We start from the raw sequence: 9,517 nt of genomic DNA, 5'->3' as shown, positions 1-9,517 counted from the left end.
GTACCTGACCTTGATGGGGGAGGGTCAGGCATACTTTCTGATAGCCCTGCTCTGCACTTGCAGTGCTCACTGGCTTTTCTCTCCATGGCTTCCTCAAGCCCTTCTTCTCTCTCTCTCTCTCTTTTTTTTTTTAAAGATTTTATTTATTTATTTGACAAACGGAGATCACAAGTAGGCAGAGAGAGAGAGAGAGAGGGAGAGAGGGAAGCAGGCTCCCTGCTGAGCAGAGAGCCCAATTTGGGGCTTGATCCCAGGACTCTGAGATCACAACCTGAGCCGAAGGCAGAGACTTAACCCACTGAGCCACCCAGGCACCCCAAGCCCTTCCTCTCTTAACAAGGTCACAGGACAACAAAGGGATTAAGAGCACAACATGGGTTCTGGTTCAAATCCCAGCTCTACCACTTATTTAAAGCTCTGTAATTTTGGGCAACATACACAATCTGTCTCCTCAGCCTCCACATCTATAAAATGGGCCCAATAATGGTTCCTTGCCTTATATAGTTGCTGTAATCCAGAAATAGGGCTAAGTACTTTGGCAAATGTTTGCTCCGCCGGTTATTATGAATTAGGATATGCCAGGGGCTTCTGGCCCATGATTTATAGTATTTCCACTTTTACCCAAATGTTAAAACTCCCCAGTTTATTACCCTGTCTTTTCTAGGGCCCTTATCCTGCTTCCTTATTTTTTTTCCTCCCTCCACAGGATATTAATTCCATGAATGTAAAGGTTTTGTTTTGTTCATTGCTGAAAGCAATAGCACCTGGAATAGTATCATACACATTAGGCTCACAGGAAATACTTGTTGAATGAAAGTGGGAGAGTGTCAAAAAGAAAACATATCCAAAAGTTTCATTGCAATAAAAAGAATGAATCTTTCCATTCTCTAACGGGTCTCTCTAACGTCTTCCAGTGCTATATTTTAAAATACCATATGCCACAATGAAAACATAAGAAATTTATTAAAATTTGAAGGCAAAAACATAATTTTAAAAGACTTAGATCTATGTCAGGTGTGATACAGTATGGATGCTTTCTTGAAATTCAAAATCAGATCCAAGAGTATCACTTTCAGAGTGTTCTAACAGATTGAGTTTACTTTTAGTCGTCTTGGATGAAAGAGTCACTATTCTACTTTCTTTCTTGCCAGAAACATGTTTTTTCAAAGACTCACTCTTAACTGGTTCATTAACCAAAGAATCATTTTGTCCGATTCCTTTACTATTCTGATTTACAGGTGAGTCAGAGCAAGAATGCAGATCCTTTCTGGGCTGTTTTTTAGCACAATATTTTTTGGTATATTCACCTGTTTTGGTAATTTTCTCTGAAGAAGATCTGTTATTTCTAGACAATTCATCTTCTTTTCTTTGGCTTCCAGTTCCAGACATCAAATCTGCTGAAGGAGAACATGTTCTAGCAATGAATTCTTTGATAGAGTCCTGCTGCTGTTCATTGACTGGGACTTCCAGGTTGTCTCTAGAAGTTTCTAAGGGCTCCTGCGTGGAAACGGGCACACGGAAGGAGTCGAGAGGCAAAGGAATTCTAGCATCACCTGTAATTTTCTGAAACTGGAGAGAAAAACAAAAGATGACAAAACAAAAATTCAGTGATGAACAAAGTCAACCATTAAAAAGTTGAGTCCATAACCTCAATACTACTCTGTGATCGTATTATTAAGATAGTCGTTGATTGGGGGTGCCTGGGTGGCTCAGTGGGTTAAAGCCTCTGCCTTCGGCTCAGGTCATGATCCCAGGATCCTGGAATCAAGTCCCACATCGGGCTCTCTGCTCAGCAAGAAGCCTGCTTCCCCCTCTCTCTCTGCCTGCCTCTCTGCCTACTTGTGATCTCTGTCTGTCAAATAAATAAAAAAAATCTTAAAAAAAAAAAAAAAAAAAAAGACAGTCATTGGTTAGTCAGAAGATTTTAGACCCAGTTTTTTTCTAATTCTATCTTGCCCGTTGATTTCCAACTTAACTTTGCTATACCCAAGGCAATGACTACTACATTTTCAGACTTTGTGTCTGGGATGATTAGTGCTCACTTCCCTTTCCCTCATTAAAAATAATAAAGTCCGGGGCACCGGGGTGGCTCAGTGGGTTAAGCCTCTGCCTTCCGGCTCACGTTATGAACCTAGGGTGCTGGGATCGAGCCCCGCATCGCACTCTCTGCTCAGCGGGGAGCCTGCTTCCCCCACCCTCTGCCTGCCTCTCTGCCTCCTTGCGATCTCTCTCTCGGTCAAATAAATAAATAAAATCTTAAAAAATAATAATAATAAAGACCCATTCCCTAAGAAAATTAGTTTCTTTTCTATCCTCCAGGAACATGTAAGGAGTATCCAATTTGTGATGAGACTATTCTCAAGCTGTCAGTTCCCAAGCCTGTCTAAGGCTGGCTGAGATGGAAGATGAAGGGAAGGCTCCAAGGAAGGCCGGGAGAAAAGCAGATGGGCTGTCCGCTCTCGCTTCCCTAACTGGGAGGCTCCCTAAATTACACTGTCTATTAGTTATGTCTGGATTACTAAGTAGAGAAGATTATCCGTATCAGTACTTGTACCTTCATTAGTGTTCCTTCATTGTAAGCTGACTGCATACAAATAGAAACCTAGATGAAATATGAATAGAATAGACATTTACACAATTTAAAATTTGGAATGTTTTCTCTAATGTTTCATTTCTTTCTTCACTGAGGATAGTTTGCTTTATATCATACATTTGCAAAAGACCTATCTTTCTTATTTGTAACTACACGGTATTATGAAATGGGTCCGAACTTACTAATTTCACATCTGGAAAGGACACCCAAAACGCTCTTCCCAAGTATGTGAGTTAAATAGGGATAGAGCATCATTATTTTCTCTCTGACTTGGTAATTCCCTTTTGGCTAATCACCCGTAGAATCATTATGTTCTTTTCTATCCACTTACTTGGATATTTTGCATCTGTCCTAGAGGGTTCTGCTTTGATTCTGGTTTTTCTTCTTCAAGTGCCTTCTTTTCTTCCTTAGGCAGACTACTAAGAGTAGAATTCATCTGGGGACGACCCAGTAAATGAAAATCTGACTGATCTATACCAGCCATTGTGGCAAACTGCCCAAGCCTGGACAGGAGGAAGGAAGGAGTAAGAAGCAAAGGTTATTATAATTCCATGCAAGCAGCTTTGATTTCCCTGTACCTATAATCATGAAATACCCTACTCCAGATACAAGCCCCTATTCTCTCCCAAATTCTGAGCCCTTCTAGATTCATGCTTTGGGACCACATCAGCTCCCACAGCCTCTGCAACCACATCTCAACCACCAGCTGATTTCTTACTCCATTTCAGCCCTTCAGCTTCTAGTAAGCACCCAGTGCATCACCTCTCACCTCACCCCCACTTCCTGACCACCTTTCCTCCAGTTTCCAAGAACGTGTCCATTCCTTCCTTCCCAACACCAACCCCTTCACCCACAAAACATTACTCCATCAATTTCAATCTCCAGTTCTTTCAGTATCTTCCTTTAGCAAAATTGTTCCTGGTTGAGAATGATTGATCTGTATCTATATGTGCCCTGCAGATTAATAATAATTTTTGTGTATAGGACAAAAACCACTGTAATTCAAACATATTTTACAAGGAAGATAAATAAAAGGGAAGGAAATTCTGATGCATTCTGGAATATTTTCAAGTAAAATTATCTTCATGTAGTCTTTCCCCAAAACTATACCTACAAATTATCTTATCAACAGGTTATTATTTTATAATGGGCTCTCTCCTCTACCAAAGCAGGTTTACCATTTTACATTTCTTTTAATTCCTCACTTAAAAAACACCCTATATTACTCAAGACAACTATGGAAGCAATGAAAATTGCTCACATTTCTCAGTAAACCATATTATAGATGAAAAGAGAATCATGCCACGGAGAGAAATTAACTAACCCGGCATCTTTAAGGAGGTCCAAGAAAGCATGGAACTTCTGAAAAGAATTCTCAATGCTGCCCAAAACACCTTCATCATCCAGGATCATGCTTGTCAAGGACTGTGCATGCAGGGCTTCAGACAAAGAGAAGTTTATATTTCTTAACTGGGCATTTTCATGTTCCAGCTACAAAAGAAAATTGAAAATGTCTGACATGATTTTCTTCCATTGTCCTAAAAAAAAAAGTTTTTAAGCAATAAAACTAAAATAAAACAGTTCAAATGTAATTAATTTGTAATTACTATTTCTGTCTATAAAGACAGTGACTACATCACTGAAGAATCAAAACCCAAAGGGGCTGCCTGGGTGGCTCAGAGGGTTAAAGCCTCTGCCTTCCCTCTGCCTTTTGCTCAGGTCATGATTCCAGGGTCCTGGGATAGAGCCCGCATCGGGCTCTCTGCTCAGCAGGGAGCCTGCTTCCCCCCCCCCCCACCCCGGCCTCTCTGCCTACCTGTGATCTCTGTCAAATAAATAAATAAAATCTTTTAAAAAAAAATGACATAAGTGGAGGGGCTCCTGCGTTGCTCAGTAGGATATGCTCTGCATTTGACTCAGGTCCTGACCTTAGAGTCCTGGGATTGAGCCCTACATGGGGCTTTCTGCTCAGCGGGGAGCCTGCTTCTCCCTCTCCTCCCTGCTTGTGCTCTCTCTCACGCTCTTTCAAATAAATAAATAAAACCTTTAAAAAAAAAAAAAAGAATCAAAACCCAAATATACCCAGCAAAGTTTCCTATATAACACTTAGGTGGTATATAAATAAACCAAAGTAACTGTTTTATTAAGGATCTTTTAAAAGATCACTTTTCTAACTGGTTATATTCATAATAGACCCTCATTTACATTAGAAAAATTAGTTGCTTAAGGTTCGCTTTAAATTAGAAAGTGAATTGCTTCTCGGGCCTTTTGGCTAAGATCAAGTGTAGTAACTGTTCTTATCAGTTTAAATTAGAAAGTGAAGTAGTCTGATTTCAGCAAAGCATATTCCAACTTTGCTGGACATTAAGGATTAACTTTACTGAGCAAAATATTAAATGGCTAAGTTTAAAAGTCCTAAATCATACCCAACTTATTAACTGTACAATGACTAATATCCTCCTTGGCTTCTTGAAAATGTTTCCTCCCTCATGTGACCCCTCCCCCTCACCATCTATTCATCTAAAGCCACAGGTAAACCTGATTAGTATTTCTCAGAGAGGCTCTTTTGTTCATGACAGAGCTTGTACCTTACAGGTGCTCAACCTTTATGAATGAGTAAATGTTCGTCAATCTCATGTATGCACTTGGAAAAGTTCCTCCCAAAACTCACCTTAAAATAATCAATTACGTTTACCTACAACTTCTGAGCTTATGTCCTGCTTCCATGCACAGTAGCCTAATGTAATTCTCATAGTATATATTTTTATTTTTCATTGCATTCTTAGTTTTCCAATATTTTATACGTATTTATTTAAATTATTCAGTCAGTAAATAGTTTCATCATGTCTTTTATGTTACTATATATGCTTTATAAGCATAAATCCTTTCTTTTCTTTTTTCTTAAAAGATTTTGTTTATTTGACAAAGAGAAAGATAGATATCACAAGTAGGCAGAGAGGCAGTCAGAGAGAGAGGGCGAAACAGGCTCCCTGCTCAGCAGAGAGCCCGATGTGGGGCTCGATCCCAGGACCCTGAGAGCATGACCTGAGCTGAAGGCAGAGGCTCAATCCACTGAGCTACCCAGGTGCCCCCAAGCATAAGTGCTTTCTTGAACTGAAGCGTCATAAACAGAAAATAAGCTAACATCATGAAAACACACATGCACCAAAAAAAACCCCTAAGATTTTACTTTTTTTTTTTTTTTTTTTAATTGCCCCTCGCCCAAAATAGGTGACCTCAGTGCAGGGCTTGAACTTACAACGCTGAGATCAGGACCTGAGCTGAGATCAAGAGTCAATGCCTAACTGACTGAGCCACCCAGGCATCCCTAAGATTTTTCCATTTTAAAAACATTTTTTTGGAATAGAGATCATATGACCCCTAAATATAAGTAAATATAAAGGTTCATATGGTACAACCAATTCACAATATATTAGTTTTAGAATTTATAAACTGCATGTGTATGCCTTAAGATCAAACAAAAATAAAACCAAAACACTTTCAAAAGTATAAGAAAAAAACTTGTTTACCTCACTGACTCGTTTATCAGCCTTAAATCTTATTACTCTTTCCTCCTTCAACTGCTTTAGGCACTCCTCCAGTTTCTCCTAGTGTGAAAAAATAGAGTAAGTATTATAAACAATTCATAGTATCATATCCAAAAGCCTTTCCAGTTATAGATCTCACCAAGGATATAGGCACAGAGCCACAAGTAGACTCACACTTCAGGATTTTTTTTTTTTTTTTTTTTTTAATTTATTTGAGAGAGACACAGCGAGAGAGGGAATACAAGAGGGGGAGAGGGAGAAGCAGGTTTCCTGTTGAGCAGGGAGCTGGATGCGGGGCTCAATCCCAGGACCCTGGAATCATGACCTAAGCCAAAGGCAGACACTTAACAACTGAGCCACCCAGGTGCCCCAGAGTTCAGGATTATAATCTACTACTTATGATATCATACCGTGCTGGTGAAATTAATTACCAAAAATATCAAATTAGCATATTAAAAATTTATTTGAATCCAATACTTTTCAAGATAAATATGTGGCAGCTCACCACAAAAGGCATATGTGTATAATATAGTTAAGTCTGAAATAAATAAAAAACTAAGGCCAAAAAGGGAAAATTCTACTTTTATTAATAGGTCCCTTTATAACAGAAATCTTATTAACACAGTTAATCCACCCAAATTATGTTATTGCAGATTCAAATGCATTTTTTAAAAAGTAAACACTTTTAAAGCACATAATAAAGCCCTTAGTAGGAATTTCTGGGATATTAATTTAATCATCAAAGCCCTACAAGGAAAGAACAACTATTAACTCCATGTCTTTTTGCAGGTGAGAAAACAGAGGCAGAGAGAAGTAGAGTAGGACACCCAAGACCATGTCACCTAAGACACTATGTTGTAGAACCACATTCTGAACTCAGGAAGTTGGGTGCCATGCCTGTACACAGAAGTGGTAATTTCCCTATTCACCAATGTCCGTAAAATAAAATGCACATTGGTAACCCCCCTTTTAATTTCCAAGAACAAGACACTTAAAGTCCTTGCAGGGGTTGGCAGAATTCTAAGAGAGCCCCCCCGAGCCCCAAGATTCCTACCTGCTAAACTATAAATCCTCCCAGTTAATCAAATCCTAGTCTAGTGCTGCAGTGAAGGGATTTTGCAGATGTAATTAAGGTTCCTCAAATCTTTAATTGATCTTAAGAGATTATTCTGGTGGATGTGACTAATCAGGTGGCCCACTGAAAGGGACTGGGGTCTTCCTTAAGATCTAAAGTAAAAAAGGGACAAAGGGGGATTCTCTGTGGCTGGCTTGGAACACGTCAAGTGTGATGTTGTGGCAAGGAAGGCAGGATGGAGGCCTGTAAGAGCTGAGACTGTCCCCTGACATCCAGCCAGCACGGAAAGGAGGATCTGTATCCTACAACTCCAGGAACTGAGTTAGGCCAGTGAGCTGTGTAGTTGGGAGTAGGTTCTTTCCCAGAGCCTCATGATGGGAACACAGCCTGACTGACATCCTGAGTTCATCTTTATGAGATGAAGCAGAGAGCCCAGTTGTGCCATACCTGGACTTCTGACCTACAGAACTGGGAGCTCGTCAGCAGGTGTTGTTTCAAGCCACTAAGTTCACAGCAGCAGAAAATTATTACTCAACCCTCAGGTTCATGAACAAAATAAATGACTGTTACTGTTTTAAGCCACTATTTTGGGGCTGGTGTCTTATGCAGCAATAAATAAATAAAATACCTATATTTATTAAAACAAGGGGGCATATTTATATATTTTAAAGGCTTTTGAACAGTCACTTAAACAAAGAATTTCAACTTAAAATTTAGTTTGCCCCTGGTGCATGTGGGTTGAGGGGAGGAACTCTATTATATGCTGTCACTGAAAGAGGAAACTAGAACCAGCTTCTGGACAGTGAGTACATACCAATGATCTTACACCTAGGAATTTACCCTAAGGAAATCACCAGAGATGCGGCAAAGATTTATCTACCGACATGTTATATGGGACTGTTTTAGAACTAAATCCTAGAAGTAAGCTACAAGCTTCCAAATTGGGTTAGTTTAAATAAAAACAGCATACCCATTTGAAGAAATGCTCTGTGAAGCCACTAAAAAACATTGACAACAAGAGGTCTTAACCAGAATTAATGAATGGGCCTCAGGAGTTCTATATACTGTGTGTTTTTTCAGGGAAGATAGTATATAAACTTAATCTAAGATTCTCTGGTGTACAGGAGTATTTAGTGATAGGACAAAATATTTTTGGTATCTTTTTATGGCAAAAGGGTAGATTGGGTGTGTGTACATATAGAGGTGGCTTTGATTTTTTTCAGTAAGTTTTTCATTGTTTTAAAAATTTTGCTCAATGAACACACACTTTATACTCAGAACTTATGTTTAAAAATTTAAAAATAGTCTAATAACTTCAAATTCTTTAATGTTTCATTATACAGTTGAAGCCAGCCACATTTTTAAAGGGAACAAAGACAAAAAAATTACAAAATTCCTCTACTCACTTATATAATGGTTTTGATATTTAAAACTTAGTTCACAGGGGCGCCTGAGTGGCTCAGTTGGTTAAGCCACTGCCTTCAGCTCAGGTCATGATCCTGGAGTCCCAGGATCGAGTCCCACATCAGGCTCCCAGTTCTGCAGGGAGCCTGCTTCTCCCTCTGACCTCCTCTCTCTCATGTTCTTTCTCACTCTCTCTCTCTCAAATAAACAAATAAAATCTTTAAAAAAAAAAAAAAAACTTAGTTCACAGAAATTCTAAACAAACACCACAATCAAGGCAAGTACAGACTGAAATGCTCCATTCTCAACTGGCTCTAAGATGAACAGCACATTGTGCAATTACATGACATGGCTTCTCCCTCTAGTGGAGGGAGTTAGAACATCACGTTGGCTTTTCATGAGAAAGTGTACCCTCCTCCTCCAAAGTTTTAAGTAATTCATGCTCTTTAAAAAAATATGAAACCGTACGAGACTTGTAATCATAGGAAACAAACTGAGGGTTGCTGGAGGGGAGGGGGATGGGGGGATGGCGTAACCGGGTGATGGACATTAGGGGGACACAAGATGTAACGAGCACTGGGTATTATGTAAGACTGATGAATCACTGAATTCTACCTCTGAAACTAATAATACATTATGTTAATTGATTGAATTTAAATAAAAAATTTTTTCAAAAGCTCAATGTCTACATTTAAAAAAAATATTGTACCAAAAGATTAGATAATAAAATTACGTGGGGTGCCTGAGTGTCTGCCTTTGACTCAGGTAATGATCCCAGGGTACTGGGCTTGAGCCCTGCATCTGGCTCTCTGCTCAGTGGGAAGCCTGCTTCTCCCTTTCCCACTCCCCAGCTTGTGTTCCCTCTCTTGCTGTGTTTCTCTCTGTCAAATAAATAAA

The 9,517-nt window shown here is 39.3% G+C and overlaps 1 protein-coding gene across 4 annotated transcripts in view; it reads right to left on the bottom strand.

Annotated features, from left to right (window-relative positions):
- Window positions 1-944: 944 nt before the first annotated feature.
- LOC111153640 (centrosomal protein 78) overlaps window positions 945-9,517 on the bottom strand; it is a 31,147-nt gene continuing 22,574 nt past the window's right edge. For 2 of the 4 annotated variants that reach the window (XM_022512782.1, XM_022512781.1), the window contains 5 exons: window positions 6,124-6,201; window positions 3,918-4,084; window positions 2,925-3,096; window positions 2,555-2,602; window positions 961-1,569 (listed from right to left, as the gene is read on the bottom strand). In XM_022512782.1, coding sequence (XP_022368490.1) covers window positions 1,006-1,569; window positions 2,555-2,602; window positions 2,925-3,096; window positions 3,918-4,084; window positions 6,124-6,201 — 1,029 coding nt within the window. In that variant the 3' untranslated portion in view covers window positions 961-1,005. Of the gene's footprint in view, window positions 1,570-2,554; window positions 2,603-2,924; window positions 3,097-3,917; window positions 4,085-6,123; window positions 6,202-9,517 lie in introns of all 4 variants that reach the window. The other 2 variants (XM_022512784.1, XM_022512783.1) reach the window with 1 other exon arrangement.

Source organism: Enhydra lutris, unplaced genomic scaffold (genome assembly GCF_002288905.1).
Source record: "Enhydra lutris kenyoni isolate GAN:26980312 unplaced genomic scaffold, ASM228890v2 scaffoldscaffold33, whole genome shotgun sequence".
NCBI classification, from domain to species: domain Eukaryota; kingdom Metazoa; phylum Chordata; class Mammalia; order Carnivora; family Mustelidae; genus Enhydra; species Enhydra lutris.
Note: the sequence above shows the minus strand (reverse complement) of the source record. Positions and strands in the feature narration are given on the sequence as shown.